This window comes from Pyrus communis, chromosome 3 (genome assembly GCF_963583255.1).
Source record: "Pyrus communis chromosome 3, drPyrComm1.1, whole genome shotgun sequence".
NCBI lineage: Eukaryota > Viridiplantae > Streptophyta > Magnoliopsida > Rosales > Rosaceae > Pyrus > Pyrus communis.
In genome coordinates, this window is record NC_084805.1 from 15,967,683 (window position 1) to 15,995,671 (window position 27,989).

Sequence of the window (27,989 nt, forward strand, 5' to 3'; positions counted from 1 at the left end):
ACTCACTCTTTTCAGAGAAACTAATTTAGACATTAGAGATCCATCGGCCTAACCCCCCACCTTGTGAGCACGTGAGGCTTAGGTCTTTGATCAAAGTTGTTGATTGTTTTGTATGTATATTTTCGTCAAGATTGAAGACGGCAAAAATTCGCTACCACAATATTCTTATGGGATTCTACCATATCTCTTAGATAGATATTATTCTATTAGAGTTGTAATCTCACTGGACTAAGGAATTTACTGTCCCTACTACTATAAATAAAAGCACAATGACATGATATAACAGACACCTCATCATCACATGTCTCTCTTCTCTCCTTCTGCACATTCAATTAAATTGGCCTACAACACATTATTAGTACGCTCTTGCCTGAAGCTAAGGAATTGAAGGTTTATGGAGGAGGTTCTTCAACAAATTCGAAGGCCTAATTGTTTTCTACCAATCAGGTTATACTAAAACACATGTTAGATATTTTTAACAATCATGAAACATGAAAACATACTTCATCATTTATGAAACCCCTACATTAATAAATAAGATGTCTTATAATATGAATAGATTGATAATGCCACCGTTACAACTAAAAAAAAAAATTCATAAATAGGATGTGATATATAAGATAACTTGGTTTTTGATTGTCCAAATAAAGGGATATACATCATGGTATAGCTGTTACCCAATCTTCTTGCATAGTTTGATGAAATTATTAACAAATATAACCGTATCATTTGGCGCAGTATATTTTCAAATGAAATGGACTTGGAGTGCTTCAATCTTGTCAAGGATAACCCATTTGCTCAACCAAGTGAGGAAAACCTTTGGAACCTGGATTCTCTGCCCTCCCACTTCCTATACACTCTCATCCTATTCTATTTGTACGGTTACGGTTAAGTCACGTCGATATTTTATATTATTATTATTTTTTGTCTTATTATCTTTATAAAAAAATCAAAATAAAATGTTAACTTGGATTAATCGTGATCGCACAAAATAGAAAGAGATAAGAGTGTATAAGAAGTTGGAAGGCAGAAAGCCAGGTCCAAACCTTTGTGTTCTTCACTATTTCGCAAACATAGGTTGGCCAACTTGTCTCAACTTTACGTCCGCATCAATCCAATCAAATGAGTGATAAAATGATCCAACCTTAGAACCTGTACAATGTACATATTTTCCAAATTCCATCCAATGTGAGGAATCGACACTGTTAGCTCACATAATATAATAGAATGTTAGGACCTATTTTTCTTAGTTTGCATGATTATATGTTTAATTTTCACCATTTTTTTGTCCAGAGTCATGCGCGTAATAGAGATAAGGAGGAAAAATGCAGAAAGGAAGATCCAGTATGTTCAAAAGTTGTTGAACATAAAGAGTTTTGACAATCAGGGCAATTTATTTGAGCTCGCAAGGCTCGTTACGACTTTTATGGTGGTTTATCTACTGCTTCTAGTTTATTATTTTTCTTCTTCTTCAAGTTTCCAAAATTTAAAAGTACTGCAACCAAATTGAGACAATGCGTAGGGTAGATGGGATTGGGAGTACAATATGCAAAACATCATCCATCTGCAACTATTGCATTTGCTTATTAATTAGAAATTGGGAAATAAAGTTAGCTATGTATACCCTTAGTAACGGAAGAGGGACCAGGAAAAATGCATCTCACTTTTTCCTTCTTGAATATTACAATCTTTGTATGAATTTTGACAATTTTAGTATATTATATTGTCGATTGTTGACGTAAATTACTTACAAATAAATTGCTATATTTATTTGATAACTAGTTGATTGAGAATAATCAGCTCGAAAACCAAATCTAGACAAAAAATAAATAAATAATAAAAAATAATAATAATGAAAAGCTTGGCTTTACTACCAAAGTGCCTATGTGGGGACTATGATATGCAACAGTCTTGCTATGATTCGGTGCAGCGCCTAATATTAATATAATAATCTTGCTGCTAATGGACCACTAAGTACATACAATAGTTTTGTTATTTAAATGTGTTATAGCTAGCTAGCTAGCTAGGCCATGAAGCAGGATGATGACGACAGAAGATTAACTATATTAATACATTTACCATTGAGTAGTTCTTACATCGACGATTTGTCCAGTCATATGTTGGTGCAGAAAACATGCATGTGAAGGATTGTCATAGCTGTGTCATTATCAAATGTTCGCTTCTGGACATTGATGTATTTAAAATTCACAATGAATCAACGATTTTAACTAATATAACATCATTTATAAGATAAGTGAGAGAGGGACTAGTAGAAATTCACCCGAGGTTGTTCTTTCTCATACTTAATTCACCATGTCAATTGGTATGTTTTCAAATGTTCCTTTTGGGATTTAATTTCCTAGGCCCCCAATTACCCTAGTGAGTTAGACCCCACCTCGAATACAAAAAAAAAAAAAAACAGAGAGGTGTCAAAGACTCGAAGGCTATGATTGCAGATTTGTACGTGCCAACCAAGAATTAACAACGCCACAGCATTGTAGCATTACCATGTCGTTTTCACTTGCGCTATAATACCATGTCGTTTTCGCTTACTTACGCAGTGCTTCAAAGCATTACGTATATAGGGTTTGCTTTTATTTCCAGTCCAGTCATCCATGTTACGATCCTTTATGAGATCTGACCGTTTGTAACTTGTAAGCTTTGCCCATTTCCATATCTGAACTTCACTTCACCCAACAAAATGTATCACAAAACTCCAAAATCACTTCACCCCGAAACAAAAACCTTGTGATCAGCCATCACACCAAAAATCCACAATCCAGTTCTAACATCTAACCTTTTCACAACGGGAGTATTTCTTTACCGTCATTGAATATAACTCACTTAATATGTCTGATTTTAAGTTATAACGTGTTAGATTATATACGAGAGAGAGAGACATATGTACAGTTGCATACAACCAATAAAACCAATAACATGATGATCTTTTTGACTTGTGGGTTATCTTTCGGTTATGGGTTTTGCTTATTAGATTTACTCACTCTTGCTTATTAGATTTACTCACTCACCTTCCCTAACTTATCACCATGATTATCCTATAATTAGGCTGGTTAAAAAAGGGTCTTAATTTCTATATCTATTGGCTAAATTGCAATGTCTCTTTTGCTTGAATGGTAGCACAGAAATAAAGTTAAAGCTAGTACAAATTTCTTCTTCATGCGCAGTAGAAAACACACACACCGAAATAAGTGGTGAACCTTGAATCGCAAGAAAGAGAGCATGATTGACCCCTTTCAGGCAAATATTTTTTGCTGGAGGCAGCATTCATTACATACCGTCGTTAATTTGGCTATGTACACAGATAGATATTACTTAAGTTGCATTTGCAAAAACATCGTCAAACTTACCTTGAATAACAATGCAACCAGTAAATTGGAGGCATGACTAAGCTGTCATCTTCTTCGTTATGTGGACAAATCTGGATGCACCACTATAATATTGGGGTGACTTAGATTTGTGCCCAATATATGAATTTTAAGACACAAATATTTGTCGGTCAATGAAATAACTATACTGTATGCTAATTCATTTTGTTTTTTTGTCAAAACTGTATGATAGGAGGATTTGGATCCTCTCCTAAGCCTAACGAGAGGATTTTCATGACCAAGGAGTGTAGGCCATTGGATGAAAATCATTTCATCCAACGGTTATGATTATTATAACTTTAAAAAATTCCCCTGTTTGTAGCCGTTAGATTTTCATCCAACGGTCCACACTCCTTGGTCAGGAGGATCCTCTCCTTGGGCTCAGGAGAGTATCCAAATCCCTAATTAATTAGGTACCAACCCATTTTCATATGCTAGATTAGCTATAGGATGGGCATCGTAGTCTAGATTAGCTAGGATGGGCGCCATAGGCCTCCCCGACTAATTAAGAGTTGATTAGGGATGATTTGGGTGATATCCATTAATCTCACGCCACAATCACGTTCCAGTTATAACTAAATTTTTCTTTATGTGTAAACTAGGGAGTGTCTATAATAGTGGTGAATTCAGGATTCTAACCTCGGATGGTCCTAGTATAAAAAATTGAAGGATTTTGTAAACGAAAATAGTGCAAAAACAAGAGAAAATTTAAATAGAGAATAGGTCCGCTAATAGCTAGAGACGACATTCATGCAAATGATAGTTCATTTGCATGGGAAAAGAAGAAGGAAAGCGAAGGCAAGCACATAGAGAGAGAAAACAAGGATAGCATCAGTGAAACTCTGGTAGCAATGCGGATCTTCGTTCTACCTTTTGGAATCCAGATAGGGGAATTCCCGTAGAACCCTTACACACACACACACATATGTATATATATATTTACAATTCTTATATTTTACATAGCTTCATATATATGATTTAGTGGCATGTATTATTTGGTTTAATTATATGATTACTTGATCAACATGATTCAGATGTTTATGAGTATAGCTTTGATTCCCGAAGAATTATGGACTCATTGGAAAAGTATCAATAGAAACAAACTGTGAATCTATGATCATTGCCTGATCATTTGATGGAGTCACAAATTGGGAAAGTATGAGATATATGGAAACATAAAAATAAAAGTAGTTGAATCCACTCTCGAGGCACCTAGGATCTACGTTCAGCCCAAAGTGCACGAAAAAAGAGAGTGCAGCCCTTTTGGTTAGATTCCTATAAAATGATCAAATAGAGTTGCAGATTTGGGGACTGAAAGTCAGACAAGAACAAGATGACTAATGAAAAGAGAAATGTGTTTATCAGTTAACTGGGTTAATAGAATATACAATGAAGAGGAAACATTACATTCATGTATCATTATAGCTTCTGCTGTATTAAATGTTGGATTGTTGTGCCCTAAAAGTTAATTTTGTAATATTGGATATCATGTAACAATTCTATTATTGATTAATTCAATTAAATGCAAGTTTATTCATTCACAAGTTTGGCTTTATATTATAGAGATAATGTACTATGAATGAGTCCACAAGATTTAACGTATGGAAGCAATGTCCTAAACAAAGTTAGGGTAGGGGGATTTGTATGCCATAGTCATTTAGTCCCTAAGTACAGTTCCTAGCCGTTTGAAAAGTCAACTAGACAATTAAGTATCTGGAAAGGCCAGTATGTATCGCATTAAGGCTAGCATAATCTCGTGCTACACACATTGGACACGTGGTGGATATACATATCCTTTTCTGTTGAGCAAGCTCACTGAACATTAATCACCCAAGAAGCTTAAACACATGAATTCTTTTGTCGAAGTACTTGTTGACCAAAAACTATGTTTGTAAGAACATCTTCAATATGAGATGCATCATGGTGATCATAGATGACTACATGTGATTTGACATAAATCATTATCACACAAATCTTGAACGGTATGTGGATGCTAGAAGAACTGAATTGCATTGTAACTACAATCAATGTTTGAAAGAGTACCATGATTAGTTCGCGTGTACTTCTACTAATTTGGGTAGCCATAGAGTGTTGCTATGTGTCACTCATGGTTTGTGGAATTAAATTAATTTATTAGTTAAATTTCCCTTCCAACTTTTATGAGAATCTAAGAGGTCACACACCTATGGCAGTTCTAGCAACGTTAACCAAGATAATTTTTAGATATAATTAATTGTTAATTATATTAGATTAATTATTTAGGCCTATTGGATATGAGACAAAGCCTCTGAACATCAAGGCACAGGAAGGTGCGGCTAAGGGGTGCGGCAAGGGGTATATATATATATATCCCTTGTGTTTTCTCTCATTGCTAAGTGCAATCAGTTTTGTCCCTCATAGAAAAGAGAAAAAAACCTTGTGTGCATCTCATCCATGTTGATCCAAGTGACAGATATTGCTAGCACATTTGAATTAGTCACTCCATCATCCGTTACTAACTTATCATTGTGGATACTTTTAAAGGCTCAACACTTGAAGAGCTTCATATGATCAATTAAGAAGAGAAAGATCGTGAGCACAAGGAGAATCCAATCAAGAGGCAAGCAGTGACGCACGTGACTAAGGATTCAAGTAAGTTAATCTCTTCGCTATCTTTATTTGGGGCATTCGATAACAACCAACTGGATATATAATTGGTATACCATATTGTACGTTATTTATTATTTTTTGTTGTGTATTTAATTATTCGAAATAATTAATTCCAATAATATGCTTGGAAATCCAACGTTAAATGCATTGTGATTTTCGCCCTATCGAGTTAAAAGCTCACCCCTTATTAAATATTTGACAGGTGTTGAACTAGACACCTAAAAAAGTGTTCAACTTTCACGGGAAGTCTAGAGAAACTTGGTAATGTAAATTATAGTGTGTTTGTGTTGTTGTAAAACATATGATGTAAACTACGAGATGTTTATTTTCTTTTTATTTTTATCTTTATTCGGGCACCAAACGTGATATATATATATATATATTTTGCTGAAATGAAATGAAATAGGATAGGACTTTCTTCTTGAAATGAAAGGGAATTGTTATTGGCACTTCAAAATTATTATTTTACATTCCAAACTCTCTAGCTATATTTAGAAAGAAAATTACACTTGTGAGGAGTGTAGAATGAGATTTTTGAAGTGCCGATAACAATTCCCAAATGAAAATGTGGTTTTATATATAGCTGGGTACACATATGATATTAGAATAAGAAAAACATAACCAAACCAAAAGCAAACTTAACATAAATCGAACCATAACAAAATTGAAAAAAATCGAATCAAACCAAACACTAATATTGATTTGATTTTCGGTTTTGACAAAAAACCAAACCAAATGAAACCGAACCACCCCTATACTTTGACTTTTCTTCCTACCCTGACTTTTTAAACAATAACAAACATTAAATTTCCTAATTAACCAAAAAGGGGAAATAATCAAGCAATTTACCTCATTAAAATGGGAGCAAACCAATTAATTTCTAGTTGACTACATATTCTTGATCTCCTCGTTCCCCTTCTCCATTTCCATTTGAGTGTCATGGATTGGCCACTATTAATGCTAAAGATGCCCAAAGACAATTGTATTTTCCAGCTTCTTTTTATGCAAATTTTCATCCTCTCCCCCAAAATTTCTATCAAGTTTATCCCTTTGTTTATTTACCTCGTTAATAGGACTCGATTTATGGTTTTCTTTCTTTATTGTAGGTTTGTGTTTTTTATTTGTTTTTTTTATTGGATTTTGTTAGCCTACCTACCAAAGAGGCAATGAATTTTTGAATTTGCAAGGGTGTTCTTGTCAACATGTGTAGGTGTATAAATTTGGAAGGCAGATTGTATGCCCTCCTGTTTGGGTACCCTTTCCATCTCCTTCTATTTTGTACGATCACGGTTAAGCCACATCAACATTTTATATTAATTTTTTTTACAGAGATAATAAGACAAAAAGTAATAGGAATATAAAATGTTGACGTGACTTAACTGTGACTGTACAAATAGAAAGGGATGGAAAGGGCATCCAAACAGAAGGGCAGACAATCCGCCTCCATAAATTTGTTCTTTCCATATAAACTACCGATCTAATAGGTTTTAGTTTTGTGCCAATCTACCTGACAAAGATTATATGGCTTTGATATTTTATTATATTGAGGTAATTAACATAAAATTTTAATTCAGATCCGTGCATGTTTTCATTATTTTTACGTTGTATCTATCAAGAAGGTAACATAATCTTACATTTATGCACTCATGCATATTTTCATCATGTCTACTTACGTATTCATCTTTACCTCTTGGTTAGACAGATTATGTGTCATATATTCATTATAATAATTTAAATTTGTTGAGTGTTTTGTTTTGATTTATGGAATGACTTTATTTTGTTATTAGGCCAACTCCGATGGTTGGGTTAAAACTCAAAAGTTGAGTTTTGAATTCCTCCAAAACTTCTCTAATCATTAGGCTAAAAAAAACTTTTGGGTTAAAACTTATTTTGGGTCAAATATAGTCTAGAAAATGAGTCAAGGATAGTGGCTGAGACCCAGCTATTGACGCTGTCTGCCACTCACGAAAAGACCGATAGATATTTTTTTATTTGACGGCTCATGTGGTTGTACCATCTTGAGCCAATATTCCAGAATCAATTTTTTTTTTTAAATAATCAAATTTGTAATCATATTAAATCGAATGGTTAAGGTCGAATATAAGCAAATCTAACAGTCTAAGTGGACATTCCGAGTCGGGGTGTATCACTCCAGATCCCCAAACCACTTTTCTTCCTCTTTGTCAAAGCTGCAAATCTCACCTCCAAGTCTCTTTTTCCTCCATTGAAGTTTCTCGCCTTCGTCTAGCACACATCCATTCTTTCCTCCAACTTTTCGGTCGAGTCTAGCCCAAATCTTTCCCAACCTCTATCCGTCGAAGATATCACACCCCACCCACCATTATTCATTTATATTTTAAATTATTGATCTTGTTTTTTTCCAAAATTTTAGTATTAATTAATAAGGGCTTAAGAGTCTTCTTTTAAAAGGATAAATATGTTGATAACATTTTCATTAAATGGTGGGTGGGGAAATATGACACAAGGGTGATAATATCCCCCCCTTAGACCATCTCCAACCCATGGGATAAAACTTAAAATATAAGCTTTAAAACCCCCTCAGAACCATCTCCAACCATGGGCTAAAATAAGCCTTGGGGAGAAAATATATCTCTGGGCTAGATTCCTCCTAATATTTAAGCTTGACTTAAATTATTCTGGACCAACCAAACTGTCATATTTCAAATCTTATTTTGTTTTTCCTTATAATCTAATGGCTACGATCAAATGAGATCAAATCTAATAGTAAAATAAAGATTTGACGGCCCAAAATTAAATCTAACGTCTAAAATAATTAAGAAAGTTATTTAAATCAAATTTAACTTAAAACTTTATAAATACCTATGTATTTGTATGATTTTTAATTACTTATCGGAATTTAAATATTTTTGGACTAAAATGTTCATAAAAATAAATTAAGATAATCTACATCAATTTTATTTTAAAAAAAAGTTACCGAGAACAAAAAGTAGGCTAAAATTATTATTTAATTATCACGGGCTAAAATTTTAAGCCACAAGAGGAGAAAAGCAGTTTCTGGCTTATGGCTTAAAATTTTCTGGCTTAAATTTTTAAGCTTTATCCCCAAATATTGGAGATAGTCTTAGTGTAGATAATATCATTTGAAAACAAAAATATAACTTAAAAGGGCAAAATAGTGAAACAGAATAATTAATCTAGTTAACGGATTGCTTAAGTGGATATTTTTAAGGGTTTTCTTAGAACACAACTTGGCTGGTGTAAATTCAGCAACCGGTCCTGCTTACAACCAATTATGGATGAACATGTGTTCAAGTTTTAATTAAAAAATTAAAACTTGAACACATGTCCATCCTGAATTGGTTGTAAGCAGGACCGGTTGTTGAATTCTTCAGCAGTCAAGTTCTTTCCGTTTTATTAGGGGGTTTTCTCAGAGATTTCACCGTTGACTGGCTTTCTTCCTAGCCTTGAGGTTAAGTGCTCCAGCATGTACACCCATGGTTATGGCTTCGAAAGTTGGTACTGGACATACGACGGTGAGGGGATCAAAAGACCCCTTTATGTAATAATGAGGGCAATATAACTTATCTGCAACGAATTACATATGTACTAATATCTATTTTTTTCTCGCATAATGTGGCACAAGATCAGTCATTGATAAGAGAATCGAAGATAATTAATCTTATATATAACTCGATAAATGCAAGTTTTGTCATGTAACTAGTCATATCATCGACACAAGATCACTCATTGACGAGAGAATCGAAGATAATTAAGTTTATATATATAACTCGATATATGCAAGTTTTTCTCATGTAACTAGATATATCATCGGACGAAGAAGACATTTGGCAGAAATAAGGCTTGTGATACTATTGCTTAAATCTCATGCATGTTTTGGTTCCAACTCCTAAGAGCATCTCCAAATGAGATGTCAAAAATAATATATCAAAATTATATTTGATGGATGATGTGGCAAATTGAATACAAATGTTAAATCATCTTCTTTTTGAATGGATGTATCAAATATGTATTTTGTTATTTTATTGGGCCAGGAGTTACATTAACTAATAATCAAAATTAATTTTTATTTTTATTCTATTGGTTGTTAATGGGACCCATGAATTAAAAAAATTAAATTAAAAATATTTGACTCTTCTTTGTTTGCTGTAAAAGAAAACAGATAGAAAGTAACGAGTCAAATGACTCAACTACCATATCATATTTGGCATATCCATTGGAGAACACCTGAATATCTTTTAATCCTATTTGACATTTCCTTTAAAGATGGTCTAAACTTCTAGCCACAACACTTTCTATATCTCTCTTTGAATTATTAGAGAATCATAAGCACAAAAGAATCAAATGTGTTTCCACACCAAGCACATTGGCATTATTATTGACTCATCGCACATTTGCATGTGACAAACATATACGTACTTATTAATACTTACATATGCATTTTGTCCTTTATTTTTTATACAAGCTTAGTTACAAAGTAACAAATCTCATGAGTACATAGTTGATAGGTGAATTTTTTTTTTTTGATGATTTAGACAATAATCACCTGCCATAATTAATTCTCTAACAATCATAACAATATAAGCATCATGAGCTCCAATTGTTATAATGTTATATAAATATATATGGGAGCGAATTTATGACACAACCTTTTTTACATAACTCTTTTTGTCAATATTCTAAAAGATAAATGATTCGGATCGTCAAAATATATTACGGAGTGGACCACACAAAAAGTATTTAAAAAATAGGTGACTTTGGATGCGGTCCCTAATTGTTAACGTTCTTTGACTAAAACATTGATGGTTTTTGGTTTTTGATTGAAGTTCATGAAATTAATGCAATAATGCATTTCTATATTTTAAATTAAAATTTGATATTTGTAGTTACTTATATTAATAAGATTTTAAATAAAATCCATGTTTTGTGGGATTGAAAATATTAAAAGATAAATTATACTTATATAAAAAAGTATAATTTACAAATTATCTTAAATAAAACCCATGATTTGTCATTACTTATATTAATGACATTTTACATACAAAAAATTAATAATGTGGGTACATTTGACATACAAAAAGTTGGTACATTTTACACAAAAAGGTGGTACATTATATATATATATATATATATATATATATATATATATATATATATATATATATAAATGGGTACATTTTGACACACCCCGACTGAGATCAGGGCATGCTGGCCGTCACGTGAAAGTGACGTAACCATGTACATAGTGCGGAAGCTAATAAATAATAATAAAAGTATGAATAAATAAAAACCAGCTTTGCACAAAGTAAGAAAATACATGTGCAAGTGTAAGTGTGAAAACAAAGTTCAAAGCACGAAGACCTAATGCAGTCCGGGAGAAACAACACTACAAAAACACACCCAAAGGTGGTCCTACACTGGTGATAATCTGTCAGATATGCCGGGGAATTCCTCTGGTAAGCCACCAAAAGTGCTAGTCAACTAGAACCTGGAGGGGCGCAAAACAGAAAGTGTGAGTGGACAAAAACAAAGCTTTTCAAAAACCATTTTTTTATAAACAAAGTTCTAACCCCTCGCCATAAAACCTGTATACTTCCCAGAGAATATAATATACATATAAATAAATCATGCTCGGAAATATGCCATGTCAAATGCCTCTAAATAGAATGCAAGTGCTAAGGAAAATGTCAAATCAATGTCATGTAATCTGTCAGCCGGAGTCACCTAACGTGACCTGTACGGCTGAATTTAGAGCTCAAATCTTCATCTCACTAACTATACCTGCACACGAGTCGGAACCACCTAAAGTGGTCTGTACGACAGGACTGGGTGTATAATAAGTACGCTCAAATGCTACAATCACGTGAAGGCTGGGCGAATAATCGCGGTCACTTACGAGTCGGAACCACCTAAAGTGGTCTGTAAGACAGGACTGTGCACCTAACTTGGATCCAAGATGAGCGTGTGGTGCGGGAGGTGAACATCACGTGAAGGACTGTGCCCAACTCTGGGCAGGAGCACTAACACGGGGGGTGCAGGTTATGAGCTCTCTATGCATCTCAAATCACTACTGAACATGAATATAACCATAATTTACCTGGCACTTACCTGTGCGTCCGCAGCACCAACATACAAATATATATATGCTACTAATAATGCATAAACAAACGGCAAACATAATGCATGGCATATAAACGTATAAACGTTTCAATTCATTTCCTGGGAAAAACCTAAGTATATAGGTATATACGGAAAACCAAAAGCCCACTCACTGGTATGTAGAAGGGTCGTAACCCCCTTACCTCAAGTGACCACTCTCATCCTCGGGATAGGTCTCACCTATATGCGAAACAACTATAAAAACGTTAATTTTAAAGCACATAACCAACCTTATGAAATAACTTCTCATATAATGCTCAAATGGGGTGTATGAATACACCAACGTGATCTACTCAACCTCAGGAACATCCCCATATTTTTAGAAAAATTTTCTTCTTCTCCTCCTTTATCTAGACCCTCTCCTCACGAGAAGTATGATGTGTTTATTAGTTTCAGAGGTGAGGACACTTGCCTTACTTTTACCATCCATCTTTATGATGCCTTACTTCGCAAGAAAATTGAAACCTACATAGATTACAAACTTGAGAGAGGAGACGAAATTGAACCTGCCCTGCTAGAAGCAATTGAGAAGTCCAAGCTTTCAGTGATCATTCTTTCAAAGAAATATGCGTCTTCCTCATGGTGTTTGATTGAACTTGCGCATATACTTGAATGCAAGGAAAAATATGGCCAGTTGGTTATACCCATTTTCTACGACATCAATCCCTCTGATGTATGAAAACAAAAGGGAAGTTACGGAGATGCATTTGCTCAACATGAAAACCGTTTCAAGGACAGTATGGACAAGGTGCGCAAGTGGAGGAAAGCCTTGATGACTGTGGCCAATCTTTCTGGGTTTGATTATTAAAAAAAAAAGGGTAACTAATTCTTTATAATTTGTATCAATTCTACTTGTGACCATTTGATTCATACATGTCTCATTTAGGGATCTAACTGTTGTATGTACTTGATGATCATATATGCAGGACCGAGGCTGATCTAGTTAACAAAGTTGTCGACGATATTCAGACCAACTTGATTCGCAAATCGTCATTTAGTTTGAACGGCCTGGTTGGAATTGAAAGCTGTATTGAGGAAGTTGAGTTTTTATTATGCCTTAACGATTCACTAGTTGTTTCCACTGTAGGAATTTGGGGTATGGGTGGTGTTGGCAAGACCACCCTTGCTGAGTCTGTATTTCATGGACTTTCTTCTAAATTCGACACTGCTTGTTTACTCAAAAATGTAAGGGAGAGATCAGAACAAGCAGATGGACGAGATCCCTTGGGAAAAACACTTTTTAGGGACATACTAATGGAAAAAAATTTGTCTATTGGATCAACTTTTGTTCAAGAACGGCTCAGCCGCACAAAGGTCCTCATTGTTTTTGATGATCTGAGTGATTCATAGCAAATAGGAGGTTATGTTCAGTATGGCCCAGGTAGTAGAATCATTATAACAAGTAGACATCGGAGCGTGCTTAAGAAAATTGTTGAAGATGATAAGATATACAAGGTTGGGGGATTAAAACCGGATGATGCTCTGCAGCTATTTCATTTGCATGCTTTCAAAGACAATTGTCCTAGTTCAGAATATGCAGAGTTGTCAGCATGAGTTGTAGATTATGCTGGAGGCATTCCTTTAGCTCTTCAAATTTTTGGTTCCTTATTCCTTCCATGCGAGAGCAAAGAAGAGTGGGAAGATATGTTCAACAAACTGAAAAAATTTCCTAGCAAGGAAATTCAGAATGCTTTCAGACTAAGCTACGATAGATTAGAAATACATGAGCAGGAGGTATTTCTTGATATATCATGTTTTTACAAAGGGAAGAGTACAGAGTATGTAAAAAGAATGTTAGGCATCCGTGGTTTCTTTGCGGTGGCTGGAATTAGAGTTCTTATTGACAAGTCTCTCATATCACTTGATTCAACCCAGGAAACCATAGAGATGCATGATTTGCTTCAGGAAATGGGTTGGGCAATTGTTCGTGAACAATGCATTGAAGAGCCTGGAAAACGTAAGAGGTTGTTCAATGCTAAGGATGTCTGTCATGTATTGAAAAATAATACGGTATAAGCCAAATGCATTTAACTTTACAAAATGTCATGAACTTTCTATTAGAAACTCATTTAGAATAAGTTAAATTTTTATAAATGTAATTCTGGTTTACTTTTGTTGTGTATTGTATTCAAATTTATAATTTGCTCTTGATTGACAGGGAACTTCAGCTGTTGAAGCCGTATTCTTTAACATATCTGAGATTGAAGAACAACACTTGAATCGTGCAGATTTCAAAAAAAAAGAATCAACTGAAGTTGCTAAATGTTGATAATTCTAGCTTTGGCCAATTAAACTTTTCTCTAGATCTTCCCAATTCTCTTTGTTATCTTTACTTATGTGGGTTTCCTTTCAAATCTTTGCCGTCAAAATTTTCTCCAGAAAATATTGTTGAGCTTCGAATGCCCCACATCCTAGTTGATCAACTTTGAAAGAAAGGCCAGGTACATATGCTTATTTTACTTCTTATAACATGCAGGGCAGAATGTTGTTCAATCTAAAGTATTAATTCTTACTATTTCTCTTTCATTTGTAACAGAATCTTATGAGCTTAAAAGTGCTTGATCTTAGTTGCTCTAGCAGTTTGACTGACATTCCAAATCTCTCTCAGTGTTTGAAGATTTAGTATATAAATCTTTTTGGTTGTACAAGTTTGGTTGAAATTCCTTCGTATTTTCAATTTCTAGACAAGCTTACCTATGTTCAACTTGGATGGTGCAACAGTCTCAATTATCTACCGGAGATGCCAGGCAATATCCAATTCTTATGTTTAAGAAGCTCTGGTATAAAGGAGTTGCCATTATCAGTTTGGTCTAATGAAAGAATTTCTGAGTTTAATATTGAGGATTGTAAAGAACTTGAGAAACTTCCAAGCAGCACTTGTAATCTGAAAGTCTCCGGTACTTTTAGACTAGATCACTGCTTGTCTCTTGGAGAGTTTTCCGCGCTTCCCAAGGATATAAGTGTGTTAGATTTGGCTAGGACATCAACAAAATTATTGCCTATATCATCAATGGCGCACCTCTTTAGTCTCACTACAGTTAAACTAAAGGATTGCCAAAAGCTTGAGAGTCTCCCAATTGGCATTTGCAAGTTGAAATTGTTAACAGTAGTGCAGAGAAGCACAGAAATGCAGAAAGAGCATGTATCGAAGAAGAAAAGAGAGATAGAGAGAGAGAAAGTAATTGATTACATTGATACTGAATTAATGTATACAACTATGAGAATACAACTTATATAGCCATCATGACTAAATTGCAGCCTAAGCTATTTAACTAACTAATTTGATAACAACTCTAACAACCTTTTGGCATGTGGATATTGTCAACATTCCCCCTCAATCTCAACTGGGATTTCCCAGTTTGAGATTGAAGCAGACCATTCATCAATCATCTGTTCATCAACAAAGTATGAGGAGTTCTTGTTCTGGACAATAATCATTGGTTCATCAACTTCTTTGGTGCTCATCTTTCCACGGAACACATCAGATGCAGTAAGGTAACGTCCATGGCGTGGATCAGTAGCACACATCATGTTTTTGGCATCCCACATCTGCTGGGTCAATTCGGGCACAGATAGCGAACGGTACTGCTGTGATCCTCTTGAAGTTAGGGGTGCAAACCCAACCCTAAAGAATTTCAGCCTCTCAAACTGATTTCTACATCGTTGTATCAACTATTTTCTTCGCGATAAGGTTTCCAATTCACAATCAACATTCCTAGAAGACCTTCAATTTTCACAATCAAGAATGATCAAACAACAAGCTTTACAATCACAAACATCAAGAAACACAACCTTCTTCGGCAATCGGCCTTCAATGAAGAAAGGGAACAAGAACTGTACTTCGGCAATCGGCCTTAATGAAGTTGTAGACAATAACAACAAACAAAACTTGTCAAGAACGTTACTCTGGCTATCGGCCTTTAAGGAGTAACACACAATTTCTGAGACAGAATTTTTCACTCCGGCTATCGGCCTTATGGAGGAAACAAATTGCATTCAACACTCTTGGCAATCGGCCTTATGGAGTGCACAAATCTCAAACAACCAAGAACTAATCACGCAACAAAAAGGAATGGCTATCGGCCTTTGTATTCCTTCAATATTCTTGCAGAAAATGGCTATCGGCCTTAACAGATAAACTTGCATACAAGAAACCCTATCGAAGAAAACAAATTTTCACTGCGGCATTTAAGCAAACAGATAGAGTGCAAAATTTAGTAGCAGAACACATACCAAACTCAAATCCAGAACCTCCGTAGAACAGAGCAAACTTTGGATTGTAATTCTTGGGCATCGAAGACGATGGTGGTAGTGTTTCATTGAATCCCTTTTGAAATTTAATTGAATTGGGGGACAGAAATGTCGAAGCTTTTTCAGAAAGTTGCCGGGTTCTTTACCAATTGGACTATGGTGGGAATGGACAAAACTAGCAACCATTACTTCGCCAGAAAGGAGGAGGTCAATGGCATCATGAAAGAGAAAAGATGGGTGGCATTCAAGGGCGAGGACGATCCGACCTCAATCCGGAAGAGAAGGCAGTAAGCGCAAAGTCATCAACACCGATGACCTAAATCCGCAGCAATATATCACACAAGGTTGGGATAAATTTTGTCAAAGAAATAATCAACCTTAGTCGCAGCAGTATCTCAGAAGTCCCTGATAGTCTCGTTTGCTCAGCTTCATTGAAAGATGTAAATCTGAGTGAAACCTTGGTTAGGAGCATACCTGCATGCATCAAAGAAGCACCTCGTCTGTCTCGCCTGTGGTTAACCAATTGCAAGATGCTTCAGTCTTTACCAGAGGTCCCGGTGCTAGTCTATCTTGAAGCAGAAGGTTGCACATCACTAAAGACAGTGGCAAGTTCAAGGACGACACTCACACAAGGTTGGGATAAATTTTGTCAAAGAAATAATCAACTTTTTTTACTGCATAGATTTAGAGCACAATGCAAGAAGCAACATAATGGCCGATGCACAACTTAGAATTTTGCGAGTCGCAAGTGCGTCACCGAAGTTAAGAGAAACAAAATATGATGTATGTCTCTCTCTCTCCCCTCTGTTGCTACTTTTCACTGATCTAAAATATACAATGTCTTTTTCCACTGATCTAAAATATATAGTCCAATCGTCCATCAATGTTACAGGAAAACTCTTCTCGGCCTTTGGTTACAATTGTATGTCCGGGGCATGAAATTCCAAATTGGTTCAGAAATCAAAATGACGGATCTTCAATAATAATCAACCTTCCCCCGAACTGGTTTCGTAATGGTTTCTTGGGTTTTGCTCTCTCTGTGGTTGTTACTTATAACGACTGCCGGGTTCGACATGCTGTGGAGCTCGGATGTAAGTACAAATTCATAACTAAGAATGGTGAAAGTCATGAAATGATCGGTTGTCCTTTCTATTTGGGATGGTACGACTCCAATTTCAATCCACATCACGTGTTTGTGACCTACAACGCCTTTGAACTAGAAGAAGATGCTAAATACTCCACTGGTTTTTACAAACTTGTTACCGAGGCCTCTGTTCATTTTGCGGCCAACCCAGTTCCTATTTGAAGGTGGAGAAGTGTGGTATCAGCCTGTTGTATGCTGAAGATGCAGAGAAATTAAAACTGATGTCATGATTATGGAAAATAAAAGTAGAAGAAGATACGGGACATGACGAGTCTGAAGCAAGTGGAAGTCATGAACCTGAAGCCAGTGTGAGGACCCTGTAGCAAGTCGAATCATTATTCGATCTGTTAACCCGACTCTAGTTTGATGAGGGGGTTGTCTCCTTGAATTATGTTTGTAGTCTTGTGGTGAAAGTTATGATGATAATTTGCTTGTTGTAAGTACTGTGAAATCCACAGTACACAATGTTAAGGTCTGTTTCGCATAATGGACTGCCTTGCAGTCCAATCCGAGTGTGAGAAAATTAATTATTTTCTTCTGGGCCTATTTCGTTTAGCCCATATGAATTCCGAAACCTATTTATGGGGACTTGGTTTTCACCTTCCCTTTCGTAGCCCAACATTTGGGCCTGAGTTCTGTTAACCCATTTAATTTAATTTTTTTTTATACATATATTGCCTTGTACATATGCTTTTGTTTACGGAAGGTATGAACCCAGAGTTCGTACTTTTAATTCGAACTTGAAGTTCCAAATATAGTAACATGAAAATCCAAAATTTTCATCAAACATATATCCATATAACCCGAAGTTTTCTATGCTAAATTTAAACCAAACACGTCTATAGAACCCAAATATTTTACTTTTGACTATGGACGTATTTATCCATTGTACTGACCACGATCTTACTCCCTTCATTGTAGCAACATGTCGAATCTTAACAAACTTGACTTTGCCACTTTGGAAGTATCGGGAAAGAAACTACTTGAAGTGTGTTCAAGATGTGAAGCTCCACCTCACTGTAAATAGTCTTAGGGCTACCATTGAAGCTGAGATGGATAACTCGGTTCGCAAAGCTGACAACGTCACCGCATGATCTTCATCTGAAGACATATGCATGACGCACTGCAGACCAAGTACCTCTCTGAGGAGGATCTAAGAGCTTTATGGCTTGCTTTGGAAGAGTGTTTTGATCATAAAAAGATTTCTTCTTGCCTAAAGCAAGACACGACTGATGACATTTATGCTTCCAAAACTTTAAGTATGTGAATAAATACAATTCTGAGGTTTGTTGAATCCGATCACTTGTCAAGTTCTAAAAAGAGGACGTGACTAACATGATCACTTGTTGAATCATAATTTGACTACACCATGATTTTAGAATCTTTTTAAATTCTCCTCGACTACACCCAAATTTTAAAGTTTATTAAAATCCTATCAAATTCTAATTTGACTACACCCTTAAACTTGGAAATTGGAGGTGCCAAATTCCAAATTCTTTTTTCACGCAGAAATTTTAAATTTTTATGTAAGAAAAAATCAATACCAATCTAATCAAAGCCCTATCTAAGTAAAACTTCTGTAATCGAACTCGCAAGAAAGCCTACTGAAGAAGGAACGAAAGAAGAAGAGGGAATGCCGCTCAAAGGAGAAATGTTGCCGGAAGCTTTCACATTGTTGGTTGCTACTATTCATTTCATACTTGACGAGACTATGCTATTGCTGGTGTCGTAAACGAAGATGAAGCACGATCTTATTTATTTTAGACTTTCTTCAGCTTTCGACCTTCCCTAGGTAGATATCTTTATGGATCCAAACAAAAAAATTAAGACCCGTTAATTTATAAATTCTGACTTTTATTTAAATTTCAAATTTAATTTGCTAGTTAGTTATGAGATTGGGGGCAGGGTTTGCAGATAGACAGAGGGGTGGGTGTACGGGGAGAAAGAGAGGGGGTTGAGCGGGATTTGGGGGGTAGGGTTCTGAGGGAATGGGCTGCGGTGACAGGGAGAGTGCGATTCAAGGGACAGAAAGAGAGAGGGTTGTGTGGTCATCAGTCCTCTTTTACCTCCATGATCCATTAGCTTTTTCTCATTTGTGCTTTTTTCATTGCCATGAGAATCTAGTCTCTTTCTCTGTTTTTTCACTCTCTAAATCGGTACAAGTAAATTCCATTTTTGTATTCATTGAACAAAACCCAGAGAGGATTTCTCTGTCAAATCAGTGTTCTTTGATTCATTTGGTAAAAATCCTTTTGGATTTAGAGGCAGATTAAGGGTTTTGATTTGGGCAGAAGCCATGGCAGCTCCAAAACCAGAAGAGATAAGTCATCCAGCAATGGACCAACTCCAAGGCTTTGAGTAAGGCATTGACTCAATTCCCTCTTGGGGTATGTTTATTTTTCATCTTTTCTCAAACCCAAATCTCGACTTTTTTGTTGGGTTTTAAAATTACCCCAACTTGGTTCACATTTTTTGTTTTGAAAACAGGGGAAGCAATTGCTTTGGGTTTCCAGCACTACATTTTGGCCTTGGGAACTGCTGTGATGATCCCCACATTCCGTGTTCCTTTGATGGGTGGTGATGATGTGAGTTGATTTTGTATACCACTTTCATTCAATTCTTATATCGGTTTGGCCTTTGTTTTAATTGGAGACTAAATTCAAGTAAATTTTGTGTATTATTAAATGTTGCTAATTTCTTAAGAAAGAATTAAGTGTCAGTTTCACATATCAAAAATGGTCAAGATTGATTTATTTATTTATTGTTTTTTTTTTTTAATGTTAGTGTATTTTATACTGGTATGGATGATGAATGTGCCCCTTATTTGACTTAATTGATTAGGGTGACAAAGTGAGAGCAGTGCAGACTCACTTTTTATTCAAGGAATCAGCTCACTTTTGCAAACATTATTTTGAACCCGATTACCAACCGTAATTGGAGGGTCTTACACATTTGTGGTCCGGATAATATCCATAATTCATGATTCACGGTTGATGAAGATTGAGGACAATCATGCGGTAAGTTCAATTTTTAGCTCACTTATGCACTTAATTTGGCTTACTTGAAATGTGTTCTTTTGTTGACACTTGATAGAAGCCAGGCAAAGTCCATTCTTTCCCCTGCACAAATGCATGAATAAATGTTTTAGATTTTAATCATCGTGACTGGGAACATGTGCTTCTGTATAGATGATTTATTGATGAATTTCATAGGTTATTATGTAAATGCTTGCCAAAATTTCATTCAGCTACCAATTACTTAGTTTGCATTCCTTACCATGTTAGACGAAAGTTTCTCAAACAGCTTTAACAATCTACCTTACTACTAATCTGGTGATTTCTGAAATATATGTGGGCAATATGCTGATTTGTATCTTTTGTTCTCTCCCCTTCCATCTCTAAGAATGAATGTTCATATATCTCAATTTCGGTTTTCATTTGATTTTTTTACCCACACTTCATTTCACCTTCAAGTGCTTTCTTCAATTTTTATTTGCACTTTGTTCTGAGTAACACAATCATTCATATTCCCATTAGATAAATTGTCAGCTATCACACTGCAAAAAGACTTGTTCCTTCAATTTTTCGTTTTGTTTTCTTTTGCTTTGGATTCTTGGAACGAGAATTTGCATCGTCACTTGGATTCGCATTGTTAGTACGCAAAGACACACTACAAACAATTTCGCTTTTTATTGTAAGAAACTTGAGTTATTTTCAAAATGTGAAAAGAAAATACATTCCCTTATATTCCAACGGGCAACGAGAGAATAATCTTTCTTACAGGAAAAGAATAGATCCTATGTTAGGAAGGTACAAAGCTGGAGTATTTGCCAGACAAAATTGTGGGCATTCTTTTTTTATTCATAGAAAATTGTTGCTTATTTAATTTATGGAAATTATTTTTAAAGCCGAGTAAAGAAGAACGGGAGACAAAACCCATTGAGTGTGAAATTTTTAAACATTGAAGAAGCAGAAGAGGAAAGCTTTAGACTTCAAAAACTCAAAGGGTTGCAAAATGTGGTGTCTTCCTTTCTCCTCTTTTTCTTTTTCTGTTTGGTACTTTTCTAGGTGATGGGTTGGTTTCAAATTTCTGAGTTTAAAGCGGATCATTTTTTATAACTTGGGTCAATATTAATTTTGAATTTGATTTGAAGTTGTATTTTGGGTCAATGTTGATTTTGAATTTCAGTTTGAAGCTCGATAATATTAATTTTGAATTTGATTTGAAGTTGTATTTTGGGTCAATGTTGATTTTGAATTTCAGTTTGAAGCTCGATTTTTCTTGGGATAATGTGAATAGGAATGATGAGGCTAGAACTGCATTAGTTTCTTTACTGAATGGAACAATACAATTAGTCGATAGTAAATCATATGATAATTTTAAATATCTAGATAATTGATGTTTTGTTTTTTAATAATTTGCAATTTTATGGTGTTTTGGTATAAATGCATATTACAATCAGCGACATTGATATTGGTTAATTGGCTATAATCACTTTCGTGGTTAGCTAGATTGGAGTTATATGGTTGCGTAATTGGTTATATATGGTGGTCTGTTTGTTATAGGAAACAAGGCTTTATACATTCAGTCAGTCAAACTTTTTAACTCAGGCTCTCTCTTTCTCCTCTCATAAGCATTTCATTTAATCTGCAGCAAATGCTGGTGCAAGTGCAAATGCAGATAAACAAACGAAAAAGAACTGTTGAAAATATATCATTACACCATGAATTTTTTTGTTAAGGTGTGGATAACTTCTGTTCCTTTTTGGATAATTAATTGTGTTGAGCTTATGAATTTATCTTTTATGAAGTGAATTTACTCGCGTCTTTATCAAATGGATTTACTTTTTTGTAGGATTCTTCATTTAAATTTCTACTAACCATTTTTCATTTGAATTTTGGGTTCCTTTGATGTGATTTCATTCTATCTGAATTATTCATTTAATTTGTGAGATGTTAATACCAGATCTCCAGATTCGCTCATACTCATTATGCCTTCTTTTTTGTGTGCAGATTTTCAAAGTACAGGACTGGGCTTTCAAGAAGCACTACGCGTTTGAATGTTTCAAGTAGGCCCAAAAGTTTTCTGTCTTTTTAAAATCTTCATTTTTTTCCCATTTGTTATTAATTTTATGTTTTCTGATTGAATATGTTTTAATTCAGTGGGATAATGAGCTAAAACTACAAATGCGTTTCTTAAATTGTGCTTCCATTAGGCATGGATGGGCTGAAAGATAGGAGAAAATTTTTTGGGACAACAGCTGCAAGAAGGAAGGGAAAACTAGAAAAGGAAGGCAAGGTTGGTCAATGAAAACAACTATTTGGGCTCAAGGAGTCCAAGAATTATAAATTTGAAAATGCAATTATTATTATTATTATTATTATTTTTGAGTATTTAGTTTACCGGCAAAGCAATGGATGTAGATTTATGTTTCTATGAGTTTACCCTCATTCCACAACCAGATTTATGAGGGTCTTCACGCAATTGAAACCGGTACTTAACCCCCTTCTTTGGGTCCTTCTAGTCTTTTGCTTACTCGAGCATGCAGATATGGTGGTGCATTTGGGTTTATGTACCAGAAGGCTCTTAAGTTTGTAAATTAAGCTATGTTCATTTGGTTTCTCTGCTGGATTGCCATGGATGAAGAGTATGACGTCTTAGTTCTAGAGACAGGTCTTAAGGAATACATTTCTCAATGGCCTTCCTCTCTCTGTTGATGGTCTCAAAGTAACTCCATCTTTTTGGATGCTTTAGGACAGGTTCTTGAAGGTTATAATAAACTTGGCATTGGCAGCAATTCATAAAACTTGACATTAACAGGTTCATGAATTGTTGTCCTATTTCTGTTAGTTATACTGTTGATCATCAATTTTGTATTTGATTTAAACATGTTTAGTGGGATTTCATGGTCAGATGCATTATTTGAGCATTTCATGTGTGTGCCTTAGAGCAAGCCCAGCGTGGCTTTTTGCTCGGGGGAAGGTGGACAGAACAAGGGCCCGAGGGCCAGGGGATCAGCTCCAGCGTGGGCTAGCCCGACCGAAGGTGGAGGCCCAAGCTCCGGGCCCATGGGGGATTGCCAGCCCGAGAGCCTGAGGGCCATGTGACGTCAGCCTGGCGTCGGGCAATATTAAATTTTTTTTGTGTCAGGCGTGTGCACCCCACTCGCCCGTGGGGGCGCGTCGCCGACACAAAATCAGAAAAAAAAAAAGTTTGTCAGTTACCGTTGGGAAGCCACGTGGCTTCCCACGGTCTGTTAGATCTCAACGGTTACTTAATTTGGACCGTTCGATCTCAAAGGTGAAAAAAAATAAAAAAGTCAGATTTAATATCCACCGTTCGATCTGAGATCAACGGTGGATATTAAAATGCTTTATAAATAAAAAAATAAAAGAAAAAATAGTTTTAAAATTAAGAAAAGTTACCGTTGTGACACGTGGCACAATCTGAAGTGTTGGAATTCAAATTTTTTTATATCCAACGGTAGAGATTAATTAATTGAATAAAAATTAAAAAAAAATTGTAAAAAATTCAAAAAAATTCAAAAAAAAAAATCTGAAAAAAATTGTTTTTACTTTTCTATAAATCCCTTCTCATTATCATCTACCTTACACAACAATTTCATATTTTCTCAACTACTTTCAATCACATTCCTTTCTTTGTCTCAAAGTTTGAATCCATTTTTTTTCAACAAAATGACCACTGGTGCAGGTACGAATTGGTCGCTTATTGAAGATGTTGCGTTGTGTACTAGCTGGGTTGAAGTTACTCATAGTTCGCTTACGGGTAATGAGATGCAGTTGCGAGAGATGTGGAGTCTTATTCATACCAATTTTCTTCAGAAAATTGGTGGGAAAAGAACCAAAGAATCGATGTCCAGTCGTTGGAATTTACTTAGCCAATCGTTTAGTACGTGGAGAGACGCCTTGGCACAAGCTAGTAGTAATATTCGAAGTGGGGAAAATTACTCGGATCAGGTAACAATATATTTTTTATTTGATATCCAAATTTACATTATAATTATTTGTTTGTATTATTTATTTGTTACCGTCATAATTTATTATTTATTGTTTGTATTATTTATTTGTTATTTATTATTTATTATTTGTATTATTTATTTGTTACCTACATAATTTATTATTTATTGTTTGTATTATTTATTTGTTACCTACATAATTTATTATTTATTGTTTGTATTATTTATTTGTTACCTACTTACATTATAATTATGTTGTTTGTATTATTTATTTGTTACTTATTTTTATTGTGTAGGAACTTCAAGCACAAGCTTGGTACGCTGCCAAAACCAAAAACAAAAATAAATCATTCAACCAGTGGGAATGTTGGAATATTGTCAAAGATTGTCCTAAATTTAGAGTTGTGCCAGTCGGTCCAGAAGTGCACATGAACATCACCCCTCTACATTCTACACCCGATCATGTTCATGAAGGAGGCGTGCAAGAGAAACGATAGCAAACCAAGGTGGTTCTAGCACCGCAAGAGAAGATCATCTTAGCACCACAAATTGGTTAAGTGATGATGAATAGAGTACTTTTTGTAATCGCAGCCCATAATTTTCCAATCACTTTGGGTTGTAATTTATTATTTATTGTTTGTATTATTTATGTTGTTTCCAATTTATTGAATATTTATTCAAATTAATTTGGTAAGTTATTTATACTAAGAGAATATTTATTGAAATGACAAAAACACACCAAATAAAATTACATAAGCATACGGAATAATTAAAAACTCACTAAAAAAAATTACATAAACATACCAAATAATAAAACACACCAAATAAAATAACATAAACATACCAAATTCAAAAAAACACACTAAATGAACTTAATTATCTTTAGCTTGTTTCAATGCCCACTGGTGCTCTATCAAGTCAATTTGTCGGGCATTGTGCATGTCTGGCATTTGAAATGCAGTATATCGTTGAATGAGCCTTTCATTGTAACGTCCATCCCTTTGCAATGGCTCATGTTGCACTGGCTCATCGGTGGCGTCATGAGCACAATATATACGTGTTCTTGAATTGTTCATCGGGTCTGGCTCATATTCATCAACAGATTCATAATCGTACTCATCTTCCACAATCATGTTGTGAAGAATGATGCACGTCATCATGATGGATCGAAGCGACTCTACATCAAACAATTTGGCAGCACCCCTGACGATCGCCCAGCGAGCTTGGAGGATACCGAAACAACGCTCCACATCCTTCCTGCACCCCTCTTGACAGCTTGCAAAGAGTTTTTCCTTTGCACTCCGCGGACGTGGCACTGTTTTGACAAATGTTGACCATCGCGGGTAAATGCCGTCAGCTAGGTAGTATGGCCCGTCGTACATACGTCCGTTGACCTTAGACGTAACTTTTGGTGCCTTTCCTTGCAGGACATCGTTGAACACTGGGGATTGGGCAAGGACGTTGATGTCATTTTGAGCTCCCGGGACCCCGAAAAAGGCGTGCCAAATCCATGTATCAAAAGATGCCACCGTCTCCAGAATGATACTTTTTTCTTCTTTTCTGTCCCCGTAAGCGCCTTGCCATGCACTTGGACAGTTTTTCCACGTCCAGTGCATACAATCAATGCTTCCAATCATCCCAGGAAAGCCACGCATCTCCGCCTTCTTCAACAGCCGCTCCAAGTCCATGTGTGTAGGTTTGCGGAGGTACTCAGCGGTGTAGATAGATTCGATTGCTCCGCAAAACCTCATCAGGGACTCAAGAATGGTTGATTTCCCCATCCTCGTTATCTTATCCACTTGGTCTGCAGATGCTCCATATGTAAGCATCCGCAAGGCAGCAGTAATTTTTTGCTCAGGCAGTAGACCCATAGCATCAAAATCATCTTTCTTTTGCACAAAATAAGAATCATGGTTGCACACAGCAATCATGATTTTGTTGAACAAATGTCGTTCCATTCTAAAACGACGTCTAAAGTACGTATCAAGGAATGCACTATTAGGAACAAAATAATCATCCAACAGTTCTATACCTCGTCGTTGCCTGCTTCTATCAAGGTTTCCGGAACGGCTGGGCCTGCTGATCTGAGCCGCAGCTTGGATGACTCGACGGGAATGTAAGGTTCTGCCCATTCTTACTTCGTCATCTCTCCTTCTACGCTCCTCATCCTCTTCCCTCTCATTGTTTGCCCCTGTTGATTGAACATTGCTTCTGATTGGTTAAACAATTCTTCCTCTTCCTGATCGAATTCCCACATCATCCTTGAGAAAGAAGAAGACATTGTAAGAAAGAAGCAGAATCTATGAATAATGATACAGATTTTTGTGAAGAATGAAGCAGAAACTATGAATAATGATAGAGATCTTGAGAAAATTGGTGTGAGATTTGTGAGGATGGATGATGGATTATATAGAAGATTCAGAAAGGATTAGGTTGTACATAATGCCACGTGGCATTATGTCATTCGTTAAAAATCTGATGGAAATCTATCCTCAAAGATTGTGAACAGATTATGACACGTGGCATGCCGTCATTCGTTAAAAATCTGATGGAAATCTATCCTCAAAGATTGTGAATAGATTATGACACGTGGCGTGACGTAATTGGTTAATAATCTTATCAGAAATCCATCACCAATAATTGTATTTTCGGATAATGACACGTGGCATAACGAGTACGATTAAAAAATTTATCGGAAATCCATCCCCAATAATTGTCTTTTCGGATTTTATGACAAGTGGCGTAACGACAACGATTAAAAATCTTATCCGAAATTACAAATAAAATTATTTTGTATTATTTAATAATACTTCGGATAATGACACGTGGCGCAACAAGAACGATTAAAAATCTTATTCGATATTACAATTAAAATTATTTTGTATTATTTTATAAATAAAAAAAATACTAATATTTTATTGCCTATTGCCAGGGCTATTTAAGTGTAACGGTGGAGATGCAAATGCTATTGCCAGGGCTATTTACTGTTCATTAAGGGCAGTTACTGTTCATTAGGTGGATTGAATAGTGCATTGCCTGGGGGGAGGGCTCCAACGCTGGAGTTGCTCTTAAGTGGTATTTGGGTCCACTGAAATAATATTCTTTGAGAGAATTAAAAAAAAGTAAAACAGGATCCGATTGCCACTGAAATAGTATCCACTTATGTCCACTCACACCATCGGCCCCTCTTTCATCCCATCCGTCTCCCTCAGAACTCTCTACCCCACGGACCCCACCACCTAATACTACCCTTCCTGACATACTCCCATTCCCTAATACCACCCTTCCTGACATGCTTCCATCACACATCCCTTTCACTTCTCCCAATCCACCATCCCCACCCACTGTCGTGCCGACTTCTCTCACTCCACCTTCCACCGACATGTCTGCTCTATACCCTGACCTTTCCCATCCACCAGACGCC

General features: G+C 35.7%; 1 protein-coding gene, 1 long non-coding RNA gene and 1 pseudogene across 2 annotated transcripts; 2 read left to right on the forward strand and 1 right to left on the reverse strand.

Annotated features, from left to right (window-relative positions):
* The first annotated feature begins 11,472 nt into the window (after positions 1–11,472).
* LOC137728278 (TMV resistance protein N-like) lies at positions 11,473–17,819 on the forward strand (annotated as a pseudogene).
* Positions 17,820–19,554: 1,735 nt separating this feature from the next.
* LOC137727292 (uncharacterized) lies at positions 19,555–23,484 on the forward strand. Its single transcript, XR_011067782.1, has 5 exons — positions 19,555–19,976; positions 20,077–20,174; positions 20,431–20,606; positions 22,602–22,657; positions 22,805–23,484. It is a non-coding gene; the product is annotated as an uncharacterized lncRNA (long non-coding RNA).
* A 2,202-nt stretch (positions 23,485–25,686) lies between these two features.
* Positions 25,687–27,949, reverse strand: LOC137728280 (uncharacterized; the record flags this gene model as incomplete). The annotated part of the gene is made up of 4 exons (XM_068467113.1): positions 27,742–27,949; positions 26,704–26,756; positions 26,112–26,454; positions 25,687–26,042 (listed from the first exon to the last, which is right to left on the reverse strand). Coding segments are annotated over exons 1-4 (960 nt in total), but the record flags the coding sequence as incomplete, so codon positions are not given.
* Between the last annotated feature and the right edge of the window lie 40 nt (positions 27,950–27,989).